Source organism: Scyliorhinus torazame, chromosome 4, assembly GCF_047496885.1.
Source record: "Scyliorhinus torazame isolate Kashiwa2021f chromosome 4, sScyTor2.1, whole genome shotgun sequence".
NCBI lineage: Eukaryota > Metazoa > Chordata > Chondrichthyes > Carcharhiniformes > Scyliorhinidae > Scyliorhinus > Scyliorhinus torazame.
Genome location: NC_092710.1, coordinates 369,886,491 through 369,906,286, shown reverse-complemented (window position 1 = coordinate 369,906,286; position 19,796 = coordinate 369,886,491). Strand labels below are relative to the sequence as shown.

At 54.6% G+C, this 19,796-nt stretch overlaps 1 protein-coding gene across 1 annotated transcript; it reads left to right on the top strand.

The window, feature by feature from the left end:
• The first annotated feature begins 1,096 nt into the window (after positions 1-1,096).
• LOC140411782 (uncharacterized) lies at positions 1,097-19,144 on the top strand. The gene is made up of 4 exons (XM_072500764.1): positions 1,097-1,307; positions 6,100-6,229; positions 12,798-12,972; positions 17,019-19,144. The coding sequence occupies exons 1-4, from the start codon at positions 1,176-1,178 to the stop codon at positions 17,239-17,241; spliced, it is 660 nt and encodes a 219-aa protein (XP_072356865.1). The 5' UTR covers positions 1,097-1,175; the 3' UTR covers positions 17,242-19,144.
• Positions 19,145-19,796: the final 652 nt, after the last annotated feature.

Genomic DNA, 19,796 nt, shown 5'->3' with positions numbered 1-19,796 from the left:
CCCACCAGAAACCTGTCTAACTCAGGCAGGGGGGTCAATGCTGAGTGTGTGAACTGGAATCAATAGTGAAATATCTGCCCCGGGCGGTTCACATTTCCTGTCTAACTCAGGCAGGGGGATCAATGCTGAGTGTGTGAACTGGAAACAATAGTGAAATATCTGCCCCGGGCGGTTCACAGTTCCTGTCGAACTCAGGCAGGGGGGTCAATGCTGAGTGTGTGAACTGGAATCAATAGTGAAATATCTGCCCCGGGCGGTTCACAGTTCCTGTCGAACTCAGGCAGGGGGGTCAATGCTGAGTGTGTGAACTGGAATCAATAGTGAAATATCTGCCCCGGGCGGTTCACATTTCCTGTCTAACTCAGGCAGGGGGGTCAGTGCTGAGTGTGTGAACTGGAATCAATAGTGAAATATCTGCCCCGGGCGGTTCACAGTTCCTGTCGAACTCAGGCAGGGGGGTCAATGCTGAGTGTGTGAACTGGAATCAATAGTGAAATATCTGCCCCGGGCGGTTCACATTTCCTGTCTAACTCAGGCAGGGGGGTCAGTGCTGAGTGTGTGAACTGGAATCAATAGTGAAATATCTGCCGGGGGCGGTTCACATTTCCCGGTAAACGGCATCACAGAGATAATAATAATCTTTATTATTGTTACATGAAGGCTTACATTAACACTGCAATGAATTTACTGTGAAAAGCCCCTAGTCGCCACATTCCGGCGCCTGTTTGGGTCACAGAGGGAGAATTCAGAATGGCCAATTCACCAACAGCATGTCTTTCGGGACTTGTGGGAGGAAACCGGAGCACCCGGAGGAAACCCACGCAGACACGGGGAGAACGTGCAGACTCCACACAGACAGTGACCCAAGCCGGGAATCGAACCAGGGACACTGGAGCAGTGAAGCAACAGTGCTCTAACCACTGTGATACCGTGCCGCAAGTAATTTCTAAATGGTTTCTAAATTCCAGGCTGTGATCAAAACACCAAAAAACATTTCCATAGTTAATAAGCTGGGCGGTTCTTCAACATCTGATGTTCCCGTAGCTAAACTTTATTCAAAATCATCCCCTTAAAACTGTATAAAAATCCCTGAGCTCTCTGCTCAAACTGCAGATCGAGCTGAAGGTGCTGAGGGTCATTCAGTGAATTCACCAGTGACCTGTACCGACACCAAGATGCTGAGAATCTTCTTAACCGTGTCTGTCCTCTTCTGGAACCAACTCGCTGCACAGGATGCGGTAGACGAGGTGATCGGGGTCTGTGGAGAAAATGACTGCCTGAAACCCGCAGTATTCATTCAGGAAAAGGTAAGGATAATTAGAACAAGAATAATCTTTATTAGTGTCACAGGTAGGCTGACATTAACACTGCAATGTAGTTACTGTGAAAAGCCCCTAGTCGCCACATTCTGGCACCTGTTCGGGTCACAGAGGGAGAATTCAGAATGTCCAATTCACCTAATGGCACGTTTTTCGGGACTTGTGGGAGGAAACCGGAGCGCCCGGAGGAAACCCACGCAGACACAGGGAGAACGTACAGACAGTGCGCTAAGTCGGGAATCGAACCTGGGACCCTGGCGCTGTGAAGCAACTGTGCTAACCACTGTGCTACCGTGCTGCCCTTCAGAGTTTACTGCATTGTGTAACATTCGTACCAATGGAAATTATTTAATGCCTGTGTTATTGGGTCGAGTCCCCTTTACTCTCTTTACTGTCAAACATCTGTCTGACTCAGGCAGGGAGGATTGTCAATGCTGAGTGTGTGAACTGGAATAAACAGTGAAATATCTGCCCCGGGCGGTTCACACATCCCGGGACCCGGCACTCACACAGTTAATGATTTCTAAATTCAAGGCTGGGATCAGGAAAGTATTCTGAGGAGCAGAAACTATCGGTACTTTAGACACGGATTAATCAGGGATAGTCAGCGTGGAAGGTCTTTCTTGACAAACACAGTTGAATTATTTGAGGCGGTGAGCAGGAGTGTTGATGAGGGGAATGCATTTGGAGTGGTCGATATGGGCTTTAGCCAGGCTTTTGATAGGGTCCCTCGTGGCAGACTGATCCAGTCAGGGCCCATGGCACCCAAGGCAAAGAGACCCACAATTGGCTGAGAGGCAGGAAGCTGAGGGTGGTGGAGGGATGATTCTGTGACTGGAAGGGCTGGATTCTGCGGCCCGGGATATCCGGGATGTGTTCCCCAATGGGACGGAGAATTGGGGTAACATTGGGATTGGTGACAACGGGAACGCGATGCTCTGACCCCTCAGTGACGGTGGGAACGGGTTCCATGTCGCACGCCAGCGGGAGCATAAATAAATGGGAATGGATGGGAATGACCCCTTTGCTCTGCACTCCCGGGATTCTCTCTCCCCGGGAGTCACATCGGAGCGTTTGCCCCATTGGTGAGGCCCACCACACCTGGGCCGAGATTGTAGTGACCAACTGAGCCCATCCACAGCCCCCCCCCCATCAGCCCTCACCCTCCCTCCCCACCGCACAGCCCCCCCCCATCATCCCACACCCTCTCTCCCCACCACACCGCACAGCCCCCCCCCATCATCCCACACCCTCTCTCCCCACCACACCGCACAGCCCCCCCATCAGCCCTCACCCTCCCTCCCCACCACACCGCACAGCCCCCCCCCATCATCCCACACCCTCACTCCCCACCACACTGCACCCCCCCCATCATCCCTCACCCTCTCTCCCCACCACACCACACAGCCCCCCCCCATCAGCCCTCACCCTCCCTCCCCACCACACCGCACAGCCCCCCCCCATCATCCCACACCCTCACTCCCCACCACACTGCACAGCCCCCCCCATCAGCCCTCACCCTCCCTCCCCACCACACTGCACAGCCCCCCCATCATCCCACACCCTCCCTCCCCACCACACTGCACCCCCCCCATCATCCCTCACCCTCTCTCCCCACCACACCGCACAGCCCCCCCCCATCATCCCTCACCCTCCCTCCCCACCACACTGCACAGCCCCCCCATCAGCCCTCACCCTCCCTCCCCACCACACTGCAGCCCCCCCATCATCCCTCACCCTTATCCCCACCACACTGCACCCCCCCCCATCATCGCACACCCTCCCTCCCCACCACACTGCACCCCCCCCCCATCATCCCTCACGCTCCCTCCCCATCACACCGCACAGCCCCCCCCCATCATCCCTCACCCTCTCTCCCCACCACACCGCACAGCCCCCCCATCATCCCACACCCTCCCGCCCCACCACACCGCACAGCCCCCCCATCATCCCACACCCTCCCTCCCCACCACACTGCACAGCCCCCCCCCCATCATCCCACACCCTCTCTCCGGACCACACCGCACAGCCCCCCCCCATCATCCCTCACCCTCCTGCCCCACCACACCGCACAGCCCCCCCATCATCCCTCACCCTCCCTCCCCACCACACTGCACAGCCCCCCCCATCATCCCTCACCCTCCTGCCCCACCACACCGCACAGCCCCCCCATCAGCCCTCCCCCTCCCTCCGCGCCAGGACCGCACAGATCCCCCCCATCATCCCTCACCCTCCCTCCCCACCACACCGCACAGCCCCCCCATCATCCCTCACCCTCTCTCCCCACCACACCGCCCAGCCCCCCCCATCATCCCACACCCTACCTCCCCACCACACCGCACAGCCCCCCTCCATCATCCCTCACCCTCCCTCCCCACCACACCGCACAGCCCCCCCCATCATCCCACACCCTCCCTCCACACCACACTGCACAGCCCCCCCCCATCATCCCTCACCCTCCCTCCCCACCACACTGCACAGCCCCCCCCATCATCCCTCACCCTCCCTCCCCACCACACTGCACAGCCCCCCCCACATCATCCCTCACCCTCCCTCCCCACCACACCGCACAGCCCCCCCCCATCACCCCTCACCCTCTCTCCCCACCACACCGCAGAGCCCCCCCCATCATCCCACACCCTCCCTCCCCACCACACCGCACAGCCCCCCCCATCATCCCTCACCCTCTCTCCCCACCACACCGCACAGCCCCCCCCATCACCCCTCACCCTCTCTCCCCACCACACCGCACAGCCCCCCCCATCATCCCTCACCCTCCCTCCCCACCACACCGCACAGCCCCCCCCATCATCCCACACCCTCTCTCCCCACCACACCGCACAGCCCCCCCCCCACCCACCCTCCGGACCACACGTCAGCCCTGACCCCTCCCACCCACCACACCGCACTGCAGCCCCCAACCCCCTGGTTTGAAACGGGTCTCTCCTGACCCACACGTACAGGGGTGACCCAACCCCCTCCCCCCCACAGACATCCCTGTGATAGGGAGACCCCAACAGGGACCCCTTTGATAGGGAGACCCCCCCCCCCAACAGGGACCCCTGTGATAGGGAGACCCCCCACGGAGACCACTCTGATAGGGAGAACCCCCCACAGAGATCCCTGTGATAGAGAGACCCCCCCCCACAGAGACCCCTGTGATAGTGAGACCCCCCCCCCAACAGAGACACCAGTGATAGGGAGACTCCCCCCACAGAGATCCCTGTGATAGGGAGACCCCCCCCAACAGGGACCCCTGTGATAGGGAGACCCCCCACGGAGACCACTCTGATTGGGAGAACCCCCCATAGAGATCCCTGTGATAGAGAGACCCCCCCCACAGAGACCCCTGTGATAGGGAGACCCCCAAACAGAGGCCCCTGGGATAGGGAGACCCCCCACGGAGACCACTCTGATAGGGAGAACACCCCACAGAGATCCCTGTGATAGAGAGACACCCCCCACAGAGACCCCTGTGATAGGGAGCCCCCCCCCCCCGACAAAAACCCCTGTCATAAGGAGACCCCTCCCACAGAGACCTCTGTGATAGGGAGACCCCCCCCACAGAGACGCCAGTGATAGGGATCCCCCCCCACAGAGACACCTGTGATAGGGAGATCCCAACAGGGACCCCTGTGATTGGGAGACCCACCCCCACAGGGACCCCTGTGATAGGGAGACCCCAACAGGGACCCCTTTGATAGGGAGACCCCCCCCCCAACAGGGACCCCTGTGATAGGGAGACCCCCCACGGAGACCACTCTGATAGGGAGAACACCCCACAGAGATCCCTGTGATAGAGAGACCCCCCCCCACAGAGACCCCTGTGACAGGGAGACTCCCCCCCCCCACAGAGACGCCAGTGATAGGCAGACCCCCCACAGAGGCCCCTGGGATAGGGAGACCCCCGCACAGAGACCCCTAGGATAGGGAGACCCCACAGAGACCCCTGTGATAGGGAGCCCCCCACAGGGACCCCTGTAATAGGGGGGCACTAACTGACCCTGTTTGGACTGCTCTGAGCTTCCAGGCAGGGGTGGGTTCATCTTCTGTGTGTCTGTGGGGGGGGGGGGGGGGGTCTTTATGTGGGGAGGCGCCTGTGGAGGGGATTCCTGCAGGAAGGGGGTCAAAATAGGGGGGTCACCCTATCACAGGGGTCTCTGTGGGGGTCTCCCTATCACAGGGGTCTCTGTGGGGGTCTCCCTATCACTGGGGTCTCTGTGGGGGTCTCCCTATCACTGGGGTCTCTGTGGGGGGGGTCTCCCTATCACAGGGGTCTCTGTGGGGGTCTCCCTATCACTGGGGTATCTGTGGGGGTCTCCCTATCACTGGGGTCTCTGTGGGGGGGGTCTCCCTATCACAGGGGTCTCTGTGGGGGTCTCCCTATCACAGGGGTCTCTGTGGGAGTCTCCCTATCACTGGGGTCTCTTGGGGGGGGGTCTCCCTATCACAGGGGTCTCTGTGGGGGTCTCCCTATCACAGGGGTCTCTGTGGGGGTCTCCCTATCACTGGGGTCTCTGTGAGGATCTCCCTATCACAGGGGTCTCTATGTGGGGGTCTCCCTATCACAGGGGTCTCTGTGGGGGTCTCCCTGTCACAGGGGACTCTGTGGGGGTCTCCCTGTCACAGGGGTCTCTGTGAGGGGGGGGGGGTCTCCATATCACAGAACATGAATACTGCTCCCACACCTGGGAACCGAGGACAGTTCCCTCAACACTGATGTGTTTTGGTGCGAGTTCAGTTGTGTCACATGGTGATGGATTTTATTTTCTTGTTTTAGAATTACCTTGAGGTGCAATTCAAAGAACGCCGGAGGATTGAAACTGACGTTGATGCCGTGGATATTAAAAGTGCGCTGGCGATCGGTCTGGACAAACTATTCAGTTATGCACGTTGTGGGAATGTTGCAGGTATGTCAGATGTTCCTTCAAAGTAACAACAGATTCTAAAACAGCCACTCACTCTTTAACCTGTCACGTTTGAAACTTTCTGTACAGACTGACACACTGAGCAAAGAATTGTCAATCCCAGAGCGTTCCGCGGTCACATGTGACCAGTGGGTTGAGGCGCTGTTTGGGCTACTTACACACATAGAAACAAACCGGGAAAATAGAAGCAGGAGGAGGCCATTCGGCCCTCCGAGACTGCCCCGCCATTCATTCTGATCATGGCTGATCATCAAGTTCAATACCCTGATCCCACCTTCCCCCATCTCCCTCGATCCCTTTCGCCCCGAGAGCAAATCTAATTCCTTCTTCAAATTCCACAGATTCCCCGCTCTCTGGGGCGAGGGTGAGATCCCCTCTTGTCGGAGATGGTCATTGCCGGGCACTTGTGTGGCGCGAATGTAACATCTTTGGAAAACCCTCTCCAAATCCAACTCTGGGGAGGCCGGAAGTCACGGGAATGAACTGGAAACAAATGCAAGGCTAAAATTCAACAGAGAAATGTTTAACGAATGGGGAAAGTGAAGAGAGGGTCCGTGCAATTAAATGGATCAGTCCAATAGAGCAATGAGACCGACCTCACTCACAGCTCTGTTAAACCAGGGACCCCATTCTCCCAATTCTCTTCGTGCCGGCTGGATGCGGTGAATCTGGTGGGAGCCAGACCGTCGAATACCCGCTGGTGTAAAATTCCGTTACAAGTCTCCCAATGGCGGGTTAATGGTGATGAAGGCTGGCGTGAACAGGGGGCTCTCGGTTCACCCGAGATTTGAGGTGAATGCAACACTGCCACAGTGCTGCGTCGCTTCTGATGCATCGCTCACCACACTTCCTGCCCTCCGTCTCCATGCCCAGCTAGTCTTCATGGGCAGCACCGTGCTGCTGGACACATGGACACGCCTGTGTCACCGTTTCCCGTTCAGTATTGTGCCAGGGCTGCGAGTACAGGAGTCTCCTTCTCCCCCTCCAGCAGTGACACACACCAATGTCTATCTGGACAGCTCTGTGCTGTCTGTCCCTTCCAGCAGTGACACACCCCAGTGTCTATCTGGACAGCTCTGTGCTGTCTGTCCCTTCCAGCAGTGACACACCCCAGTGTCTATCTGGACAGCTCTGTGCTGTCTGTCCCTTCCAGCAGTGACACACGCCAGTGTCTATCTGGACAGCTCTGTGCTGTCTGTCCCTTCCAGCAGTGACACACACCAGTGCCTATCTGGACAGCTCTGTGCTGCCTGTCCCTTCCAGCAGTGACACACACCAGTGTCTATCTGGACAGCTCTGTGCTGTCTGTCCCTTCCAGCAGTGACACACACCAGTGTCTATCTGGACAGCTCTGTGCTGTCTGTCCCTTCCAGCAGTGACACACACCAGTGTCTATCTGGACAGCTCTGTGCTGTCTGTCCCTTCCAGCAGTGACACACACCAGTGTCTATCTGGACAGCTCTGTGCTGTCTGTCCCTTCCAGCAGTGACACACACCAGTGTCTATCTGGACAGCTCTGTGCTGTCTGTCCCTTCCAGCAGCGACACACACCAGTGTCTATCTGGACAGCTCTGTGCTGTCTGTCCCTTCCAGCAGTGACACACACCAGTGTCTATCTGGACAGCTCTGTGCTGTCTGTCCCTTCCAGCAGTGACACACACCAGTGTCTATCTGGACAGCTCTGTGCTGTCTGTCCCTTCCAGCAGTGACACACACCAGTGTCTATCTGGACAGCTCTGTGCTGTCTGTCCCTTCCAGCAGTGACACACACCAGTGTCTATCTGGACAGCTCTGTGCTGTCTGTCCCTTCCAGCAGTGACACACACCAGTGTCTATCTGGACAGCTCTGTGCTGTCTGTCCCTTCCAGCAGTGACACACACCAGTGTCTATCTGGACAGCTCTGTGCTGTCTGTCCCTTCCAGCAGTGACACACACCAATGTCTATCTGGACAGCTCTGTGCTGTCTGTCCCTTCCAGCAGTGACACACACCAGTGTCTATCTGGACAGCTCTGTGCTGTCTGTCCCTTCCAGCAGTGACACACACCAATGTCTATCTGGACAGCTCTGTGCTGTCTCCCCCTTCCAGCAACGACACACACCAGTGTCTATCTGGACAGCTCTGTGCTGTCTGTCCCTTCCAGCAGTGACACACACCAGTGTCTATCTGGACAGCTCTGTGCTGTCTGTCCCTTCCAGCAGTGACACACACCAGTGTCTATCTGGACAGCTCTGTGCTGTCTGTCCCTTCCAGCAGTGACACACACCAGTGTCTATCTTGACAGCCCTGTGCTGTCTGTCCCTTCCAGCAGTGACACACCCCAGTGTCTATCTGGACAGCTCTGTGCTGTCTGTCCCTTCCAGCAGTGACACACACCAGTGTCTATCTGGACAGCTCTGTGCTGTCTTCCCCTTCCAGCAGCGACACACACCAGTGTCTATCTGGACAGCTCTGTGCTGTCTGTCCCTTCCAGCAGTGACACACACCAGTGTCTATCTGTACAGCTCTGTGCTGTCTCCCCCTTCAGCAGTGACACACACCAGTGTCTATCTGGAGAGCTCTGTGCTGTCTGTCCCGTCCAGCAGTGAAACACAACAGTGTCTATCTGGACAGCTCTGTGCTGCCTCCCCCTTCCAGCAGTGACACACACCAGTGTCTATCTGGACAGCTCTGTGCTGTCTGTCCCTTCCAGCAGTGACACACACCAGTGTCTATCTGGACAGCTCTGTGCTGTCTGTCCCATCCAGCAGTGACACACACCAATGTCTATCTGGACAGCTCTGTGCTGTCTGTCCCTTCCAGCAGTGACTCACCCCAGTGTCTATCTGGACAGCTCTGTGCTGTCTGTCCCTTCCAGCAGTGACACACACCAGTGCCTATCTGGACAGCTCTGTGCTGCCTGTCCCTTCCAGCAGTGACACACACCAGTGTCTATCTGGACAGCTCTGTGCTGTCTGTCCCTTCCAGCAGTGACACACACCAGTGTCTATCTGGACAGCTCTGTGCTGTCTGTCCCTTCCAGCAGCGACACACACCAGTGTCTATCTGGACAGCTCTGTGCTGTCTGTCCATTCCAGCAGTGACACACACCAGTGTCTATCTGGACAGCTCTGTGCTGTCTGTCCCTTCCAGCAGTGACACACACCAGTGTCTATCTGGACAGCTCTGTGCTGTCTGTCCCTTCCAGCAGTGACACACACCAGTGTCTATCTGGACAGCTCTGTGCTGTCTGTCCCTTCCAGCAGTGACACACACCAGTGTCTATCTGGACAGCTCTGTGCTGTCTCCCCCTTCCAGCAGCGACACACACCAGTGTCTATCTGGACAGCTCTGTGCTGTCTGTCCCTTCCAGCAGTGACACACACCAGTGTCTATCTGTACAGCTCTGTGCTGTCTCCCCCTTCAGCAGTGACACGCACCAGTGTCTATCTGGAGAGCTCTGTGCTGTCTGTCCCGTCCAGCAGTGAAACACAACAGTGTCTATCTGGACAGCTCTGTGCTGCCTCCCCCTTCCAGCAGTGACACACACCAGTGTCTATCTGGACAGCTCTGTGCTGTCTGTCCCTTCCAGCAGCGACACACACCAGTGTCTATCTGGACAGCTCTGTGCTGTCTGTCCCTTCCAGCAGTGACACACACCAGTGTCTATCTGGACAGCTCTGTGCTGTCTGTCCCTTCCAGCAGTGACACACACCAGTGTCTATCTGGACAGCTCTGTGCTGTCTGTCCCTTCCAGCAGTGACACACACCAGTGTCTATCTGGACAGCTCTGTGCTGTCTGTCCCTTCCAGCAGTGACACACACCAGTGTCTATCTGGACAGCTCTGTGCTGTCTGTCCCATCCAGCAGTGACACACACCAATGTCTATCTGGACAGCTCTGTGCTGTCTGTCCCTTCCAGCAGTGACTCACCCCAGTGTCTATCTGGACAGCTCTGTGCTGTCTGTCCCTTCCAGCAGTGACACACACCAGTGCCTATCTGGACAGCTCTGTGCTGCCTGTCCCTTCCAGCAGTGACACACACCAATGTCTATCTGGACAGCTCTGTGCTGTCTGTCCCTTCCAGCAGTGACTCACCCCAGTGTCTATCTGGACAGCTCTGTGCTGTCTGTCCCTTCCAGCAGTGACTCACCCCAGTGTCTATCTGGACAGCTCTGTGCTGTCTGTCCCTTCCAGCAGTGACACACACCAGTGCCTATCTGGACAGCTCTGTGCTGTCTCCCCCTTCCAGCAGTGACACACACCAGTGTCTATCTGGACAGCTCTGTGCTGTCTGTCCCTTCCAGCAGTGACACACACCAGTGTCTATCTGGACAGCTCTGTGCTGTCTGTCCCTTCCAGCAGCGACACACACCAGTGTCTATCTGGACAGCTCTGTGCTGTCTGTCCATTCCAGCAGTGACACACACCAGTGTCTATCTGGACAGCTCTGTGCTGTCTGTCCCTTCCAGCAGTGACACACACCAGTGTCTATCTGGACAGCTCTGTGCTGTCTGTCCCTTCCAGCAGTGACACACACCAATGTCTATCTGGACAGCTCTGTGCTGTCTGTCCCTTCCAGCAGTGACACACACCAGTGTCTATCTGGACAGCTCTGTGCTGTCTCCCCCTTCCAGCAGCGACACACACCAGTGTCTATCTGGACAGCTCTGTGCTGTCTGTCCCTTCCAGCAGTGACACACACCAGTGTCTATCTGTACAGCTCTGTGCTGTCTCCCCCTTCAGCAGTGACACGCACCAGTGTCTATCTGGAGAGCTCTGTGCTGTCTGTCCCGTCCAGCAGTGAAACACAACAGTGTCTATCTGGACAGCTCTGTGCTGCCTCCCCCTTCCAGCAGTGACACACACCAGTGTCTATCTGGACAGCTCTGTGCTGTCTGTCCCTTCCAGCAGCGACACACACCAGTGTCTATCTGGACAGCTCTGTGCTGTCTGTCCCTTCCAGCAGTGACACACACCAGTGTCTATCTGGACAGCTCTGTGCTGTCTGTCCCTTCCAGCAGTGACACACACCAGTGTCTATCTGGACAGCTCTGTGCTGTCTGTCCCTTCCAGCAGTGACACACACCAGTGTCTATCTGGACAGCTCTGTGCTGTCTGTCCCTTCCAGCAGTGACACACACAAGTGTCTATCTGGACAGCTCTGTGCTGTCTGTCCTTTCCAGCAGTGACACACACCAGTGTCTATCTGGACAGCTCTGTGCTGTCTGTCCCTTCCAGCAGTGACACACACCAGTGTCTATCTGGACAGCTCTGTGCTGTCTGTCCCTTCCAGCAGTGACACACACCAGTGTCTATCTGGACAGCTCTGTGCTGTCTCTCCCTTCCAGCAGTGCCACACACCAGTGTCTATCTGGACAGCTCTGTGACACTCAGCAGCCACCACAATAAAGGTACAAAGTTTGACCAGGAGAGGAGTATGAGGTGCGTTCTGGGGTCATGGGAGGGGGGGGGTTTGGGGTGGGGGTGAACTAATGGCTTGACAAAGACGTGGGGGGTAATGTGGAAGGAGAGCTGTGCAACGGATGTGGAGGAGGTGTAAGGTCTCGTGTCGGCAGGGGGCGTTGTGGGGGTTGTAGGGCTCGGGGATAGGGAGGGGGGTGAGGGGGGTAGGGCTCGGGCGGCAGGGAGGGGTGTGTGGGGAAGGGCTCGGGGGGGGCAGGGAGGGGGGTGGTGTAGGGCTCAGGGGGCAGGGAGGGGGGTGGTGTAGGGCTCAGGGGGCAGGGAGGGGGGTGGTGTAGGGCTCTGAGGGCAGGGAGGGGAGTGTGGTGTAGGGCTCTGAGGGCAGGGAGGGGAGTGTGGGGAAGGAACCGGGGGGCAGGGAGGGGGGTGGTGTAGGGCACTGGGGGCAGGGAAGGTGGGTGGTGTAGGGCTCGGGGGGCAGGGAGGGGGGGTGGTGTAGGGCTCGGGGGGCAGGGAGGGGGGTGTGGTGTCGGTGTGCTGATGTGCATCACTGTAAACACACAAGGGGTTCATGTAAATACTCTGCAACTAAATAAACACTAGCGGGAGCTGACAGACATTCAACCGATAGGTCAGTAAGATAGGACACATCCAATGAGCAGTCAAGACACCCAGAGGTGACACTACCACAAGGTACCCGTATAAAAGGACACTCAGAGAGACAGGGGCAGATCAGGAAGCATCACACTCACCGCATGGCTGAGAGCAGACTGGTTAGTTAGACTGAGTTACTATAGCAAGATTAGCAGGAGAGTCGAACTCAAGGAGGAGAATTGTTAACCGTTCAATAAATGTGTTAAACCATCTCCAAGTCTGAACCTTCCTTTGTCAGAGCTGACATCAAGGAAGCAGCTTATGCTACATGAAGAAGCAGAACACAACAGTCGGCACTCACACTGCGAGTGGGACCATGCTGGTCACATGCTGCTCTCCATCCTGGCAACTTGGGCATTTGCATATTCCCTTAAAGTGATATCACAACATTTTCCACATGTCACCAAAGTGACCCTGCCCCCTGACCTGTAACCTCTGACTATCTATCAGCTGATCACCCAGTTAAATGCTGTAACAGTGTCTCTGTCCACAGGTACTATTGTTCCTCTCTCTGCACCTTGGGGAGTTTTTGGATACGTGAAAAATGGCGAAATACAGCAGAAATTCCGAGTATTTCTTGTGATTGTTCCTCAAGTCACCAACCCGCCTCAACCAACAGATCCAACAGTTGAAATAGTAACAGCCCCTCCTGTTTGGTTCTATGGCAGGTGAGTTTAGTGACTGATATATTGTGATTGATGTTCCTTTCTGTCAGCTCTTGTATCAACATCAGCCCGGGGAGCAATTCTCCCATTTTGAGACTAAGTGCTATTTTGCGGGCAGGAGCGTGGGCAGGAACATGGGCAGGAATGAGGGCAGGAGCGTGGGCAGGAGCAGGGGCATGAATGTGGGCAGGAATGTGGGCAGAAACGTGGGCAGGAGCTTGGGCAGGAACGTGGGCAGGAGTGTGGGCAGGAACATGGGCAGGAACGTGGGCAGGTATGTGGGCAGGAACAAGGGCAGGACCGTGAGCAGGAGCGTGAGCAGGAGCGTGGGCAGGAGCAGGGGCAGGAATGTGGCCAGAAACGTGGACAGGAGCGTGGGCAGGAACGAGGGCAGGAACAAGGGCAGGAATGTGGGCAGGAATGTGGGCAGAAATATGGGCAGGAGCATGGGCAGAAATGAGGGCAGGAATGTGGGCAGAAACATGGGCAGGTGTGTGGGCAGGAATGTGGGCAGGAACATGGGCAGGAGCGTGGGCTGGAACATGGGCAGGAACGTGGGCAGGAGCGTGGGCAGGAATGTGGGCAGAAACATGGTCAGGAACGTGGGCAGGAGCATGGGCAGGAATGTGGGCAGAAACATGGTCAGGAACGTGGGCAGGAATGTGGGCAGATACATAGGCAGTAGCGTGGGCAGGAACATGGGCAGGAATGTGGGCAGGAGCATGGGCAGCTACAAGGGCAGGATTGAGGGCAGGAATGTGGGCAGGAACGCGGGCAGTACTGTGAGCAGGAGCGTGAGCAGGAACATGGACCGGAACGTGGGCAGGAGCGTGGGCATGAATGTGGGCAGAAATGTGGGCAGAAACAGGGGCAGGAGCGTGGGCAGAAATGAGGGCAGGAATGTGGGCAGGAGCATTGGCAGTACTGTGAGCAGGAGCGTGAGCAGGAACAAGGGCAGGAACATGGGCAGGAGCGTGGGCAGGAGCAGGGGAATGAATGTGGGCAGAAACATGGGCAGGAGCGTGGGCAGGAACTTGGGCAGGAGCATGGGCAGGAACGTGGGCCGGAGTGTGGGGAGGAGCATGGGCATGAGCATGGGCAGGATTGAGGGCAGGAATGTGGGCAGGAATGTGGGCAGGAATGTGGGCAGTAACATGGGCTGGAGCGTGGGCAGGAACGTGGGCAGCAACATGGGCAGGAATGTGGGCAGGAACATGGGCAGTAGCATGGGCAGCTACGTGGGCAGGAACGTGGGCAGGAGCATGGGCAGGAATGTGGGCAGGAACGTGGGCAAGAACGTGGGCAGTACTGTGAGCAGGAGCGTGAGCAGGAGCAGGGGCATGAATGTGGGCAGCAACGTGGGCATGAGTGTGGGCAGGAACATGGGCAGGAATGTGGGCAGATATGTGGGCAGGATCACGGGCAGGACCGTGAGCAGGAGCGTGAGCAGGAACGTGAGCAGGAACGTGGGCAGGAGCGTGGGCAGGAGCGTGGACAGGAATGTGGGCAGGAGCGTGGGCAGGAGCGTGGGCAGGAGCGTGGACAGGAATGTGGGCAGTAACGTGGGCAGGAATGTGGGCAGGAGCAGGGGCAGGAACGTGGGCAGGAACATGGGCAGGAGTGTGGGCAGGAAGATGGGCAGGATTGTGGGCAGGAATGTGGGCAGGAATGTGGGCAGGAACATGGGCAGGAACATGAGCAGGAGCGTGGGCAGGAACGTGGGCAGGAATGTGGGCAGGTGCGGGAGCAGGAGCGTGTGCAGGAATGTGGGCAGGAACATGGGCAGGAACATGAGCAGGCACATGTGATGGAACGTGGGCAGGAGCGTGAGCAGGAATATGGGCAGGACTGTGGGCAGGAGCATGGGCAGGAGCGTGGGCAGGAATGTGGGCAGGAACGTGGGCAGGAACATGGTCAGGCGCGTGTGTTGGAACGTGGGCAGGAGCGTGGGCAGGAACGTGGGCAGAAACGTGAGCAGGAGTGTGAGCAGGAGCATGAGCAGGTGCGTGAGCAGGAGAGTGATCAGGAGCGTGAGCAGGAGAGTGAGCAGAAGAGTGGGCAGGAATGTGGGCAGAAATGGTGGCAGGAACAAGGGCAGGAATATGGTCAGAAATGTGGGCAGGAACATGGGTAGCAACGTGAGTAGCAACGTGGGCAGGAATGAGGGCATAAATGTGGGCAGGAACATGGGCAGGTAAATGGGCAGGAACATGTGCATGAACGAGGGCAGGAACATAGGTAGCAACATGGGTAGCAACATGGGCAGGAATGTGGGCAGGAAAGTGGGCAGGAAAGTGGGCATGAAAGTGGGCAGGAACGTGGCCGCTTGCCGGAAAACACTCTGAATCTTCCCACCCATCATTAATTATTCCCCTGGGTGTTTTCCGCTGTTTTCAGCAGTGGGTCAGGCCTGGATGGTGTGTAGTCCGCCCTCCTGCCCGGGTGTCATATTGAAAAGATGTCCAACAACACTGAACCATGTTGACAAAAGAAGGTGGACCTCCTGAAAATGCAGATCGATTTCCAGCAACATTGGTCACCCAGAAACAGGCCAGCAGAAGGACCCCCTCCAGAACACATGATACGGAAGATCCATGGTCCCAATCTCCCCCAACCCACTGCTGTGGTGCTCCAGGGTCCAGGGTTGTGAGCGCTCTCCATCCTCAACTCTGTGGGCAGCGCCAGGCATCCTGACTTTGGCACACTACATTGTGAAGAATGTTTCTCACACTGGCGTTTTTCCCGCCGGAATGGCAGAGAATCTACCCTGGGCGGGCACCCCGAGGTCCCTCTGCTACTGCACTCTCTTTAGATCTGAGCCATTAAGTCTGGATAGACTCTCTCCACCCTTTCTGTAAAATGCATCACCTCACATTTCTCTGTGTTAAACTCTATCTGCCACTTGTCTGCCCATTTGGCCACCTTCTCGATGATCTTACCCCAGCTGTGGACTAACTCAGTCTTCTTCAAACTTTTTTTCCGGGGACCCATTTTTACCAACCGGCCGACCTTCGGGACCCAGGCCAGCCGACCTTCGCGAACCATGCCGGCCGACATTCGCGACCCACGCTGGCCGACCTTCGCGACCCGCGTCGGCCGACCTTCGTGACCCACGCCGGCCAAACTGCGCGAGCCACCATTTTCTCTTCCCTTGTTTGCTGCTGATAAAAATGGAGGAAATGGTTTTGGGTCCCTTTGGCCCTCGTACGCGCTCCTCCAATGGAATCTGTTGGATGAAGGTGAAGCCTTCCGGTGTGGGAAAGTATGGAGTCTCCATCTGTCCAAAATTCCGCACATTTTTCCTGTAAAATTTGATCAAATAAACCCCCCCCCCACCCGAACTTGTAAAAATAAAAAAAAATTAAAAGAATAAAATAAATGAAAAAAAAAAATTAAATGAATAAAACCCCCCCGAACTTGTAAAACAAAAAGCTGCGACCGTTTAAAAAAAAAACGGCCGCACTGCACATGATCGCCATCGATCTGACACGCATGCACAGTGCATCGATCTGACACGCATGCACAGTGCATCGATCTGACACGCATGCACAGTGCATCGATCTGACACGCATGCACAGTGCATCGATCTGACACGCATGCACAGTGCATCAATCTGTCACGCATGCACAGTGCATCGATCTGACACGCATGCACAGTGCATCGATCTGACACGCATGCACAGTGCATCAATCTGTCACGCATGCACAGTGCATCGATCTGACACGCATGCACAGTGCATCGATCTGACACGCATGCACAGTTAATCGATCTGACACGCATGCACAGTGCATCGATCTGACACGCATGCACAGTGCAGCCGCTTTTTTTTAACATGTTCGCAGCCATTTTGAAGGCCGCTTGCAGCCGGCGTGATTAACAGTCGCGGTCGCTCCCCCGAGTTTGACAATGCCTGGAATAACTGACTGGCGGAGGCGACTCAATGGGCTGAATGGTCAACTCCTGTCCCTGTTGTCCTGGCAACCGACTTTCCAAACAGGTTTTGTCAGGAGGGTAAAAATTAAATTCCTCTGTTCTTAATTCTGTTGCAGGGCTTTTGACACGAAAGTTGATGAACAGCAAATGGAAGAGCACCTGTTTCAACTAATGAAGGATCTGGAACAGGACAACCAATCCTTCGATAGCACATATTTCATCATGGATATTTTTACCATAGACGGGCTAATGGGAATGGGTTTTGAAAAGACAGGAGAATCAAGGTTTTCTGGGAGGTTCTGTTGCAGTTCTGAACATGAAACAGTGAGATATGCTTAACTCTATTCTAAAACTGTTTAACTTTCCATTGGGTTTAATCTGGAATACTGAGCATAGTTTTAATCTCCTTACCTCAAGACGGTTATATTTACCTTTGAGGGAACGCAATGTCTGCTCATCAGACAGGTTACGTATATGTGTCAATATTGGCATTTTGGACAATTCCACCAATGTCCATCTCCAAATCCCTTTGACCCTGTTTAGAAATATTGCCCTCTACTGGCAGTTAGTAATTATGACTCCCACACACACACTGCAGCATTTATTCTAGATTCAAAATTATTCAGCGACATTCATATCAACAGTGAACATTTCTTCCTCATTTCCATACACTGTCCCATTGATTATTTAGCTCAATGGTTCTAAACAATGTTCTTTTCTGAACCAGTTTCTCCCCACATTGTCCGGTCATCTTGGTTCTCACCTGGGGGTGGACAGTTTTGTCTGCTCAAAATTAAATAAAAACAGAGACTCTTCAATCCGCTCCACCATTCAGGAAGATCATGGCTGACCTTCGACCTTAACTCCACCTTCCCACACTGTCCCTCGAGTGTGTAATCTGTTTGATAAACAGGGAATGCACTCCCACTAAACCCGGATCATCCACCCTTAACTAAGGAGCCCAAACATCACCACATCATATTCTACCTGCCATGTTCTTAACCACTCACTTAACCAACCAAATGTGGAGCAAACACGTGATCGTCCACCCACACGTTAACCGTACATGTGACTCCAGCCCTGATATATTTGACTGTCTCTGAGTCCCGCCTGCTCTATTTCCCCTTAATATTATTTATAATTCGGTTTCCCTTCAACACCTGAAATTCATTGCTGAACACGTCTCCACACTGCACAGATACAGGGCAAAACTCAATTGCACCGGGTGGTGGGCCCTCTATTGGGGAACGGAGATTAATCACTGCACTAATTTGCTTTTTCTGTAATCTTGCTTTCAATGAATTGTGAGACTGAGACTGAGATGGTCCTACTGTCAGATATAGTTCCAGAATTTTCTATCTTCACACAGCCATGGAATATATTCATATTTATCCATCATACTGCCCAGAATGTTTCAAGTTGATGTGAAAAGAGTTGGGATTTGTGACAGAGCACAGAGTATTGAAGCTGTTAAATGTGAAATCATGGAGTGATCAGATGTGGGACTGTTCCTGGGCTCTCTCACTCGGAGTTAGTTCCAGATGGAATTATTTAATTACAAGGGAATGTTTAAACTGTAAAGAGACAGTGTGTTCACCATTTGTAAAATAATGAGATTTTCATCACATCATCGGGAAGATTTTGCATCAATGTTTGAATAGTTCTGTGTCCTGTGCTCTGAAATATAATGGGAATGGACCATATAACAGACTGTGTGGAATAGACACTGGACACTGTAGGAAGAACACGTCACTCACTGGAGAAACCTGCGAATGGAGACCACACCCTGTGTGGGCAGTAAAATATTCCCTTTTCCTGCCAGTCCTGAGAATCAAACACTGGACATTGTGGTGGGGATGATTAAAAAGGTTGTTTCTCAATCCGGTTTGGTCTGACTCAGATCAGTCCAAGTTCAGGAAACAGATGGGCCCAGGTCAGGAAAGTGAAAGTGGGAGTTTTGTGACCCAGGTGTGAAGCAGCTGAAAACTGGTCCTTAAACCGGAGAAAGAATCCCAGTTTAAAATTAGAATCCAGAGACTGAAGATGGAATAAAGTTTCCATTCAGATCTCCTCAAACCCACACTGGGAGCTGTCTTTGGGAATATCGACAGACTGAATCTGTGACTGAGAAAATGACCGATTCAGATCTGACTCCCGTTAACAGGTGACCCATTCACAGGTTTGTCTGGTGCAGTAAATAATCCATCGTCTTCTAGTCTTTGTTTGTCTTTTGTTTTTCAAACTGCTGGGAATGGATTCTCACTGTGAAATAAAGAGGGTGATGCATTTACACATTTGGTCTCGTGTTAGATTCTTCCTCACAAATAAATCTGGGTCACTGATCACATCACTAGTTTCATATCAGATAAACTCTCCACATTTCAGTGAAATGATTCTGTGAAGATGTTGAGGTGTAAAGTTAAAGAATGAAGAGACAGAGAGTAATTTATTGGGAGATGTGACAATTGGAGAGTGGAAACATTCTCTCCACATCCACTCTATCCAGGCCTCGCAGTATCCTGTAAGTTTCAATAAGATCCCCCCTCATCCTTCTAAACTCCGAGTACCGACCCAGAGTCCTCAACCGTTCCTCATATGACAAGCTCTTCATTCCAGGGATCATTCTTGTGAGCCTCCTCTGGACCCTTTCCAAGGCTCCAGCACATCCTTCCTTAGATACAGGGCCCAAAACTGCTCACAGTACTCCAAATGGGGTCTGACCAGAGCCTTATACAGCCTCAGAAGTACATCCCTGCTCTTTAGCCCTCTTGACATGAATGCTAACATTGCATTTGCCTTCCTAACTGCCGACTGAACCTGCACATTAACCTTAAGAGAATCGTGAACAAGGACTCCCAAGTCCCTTTGTGCTTCTGACTTCCTAAGCATCTCCC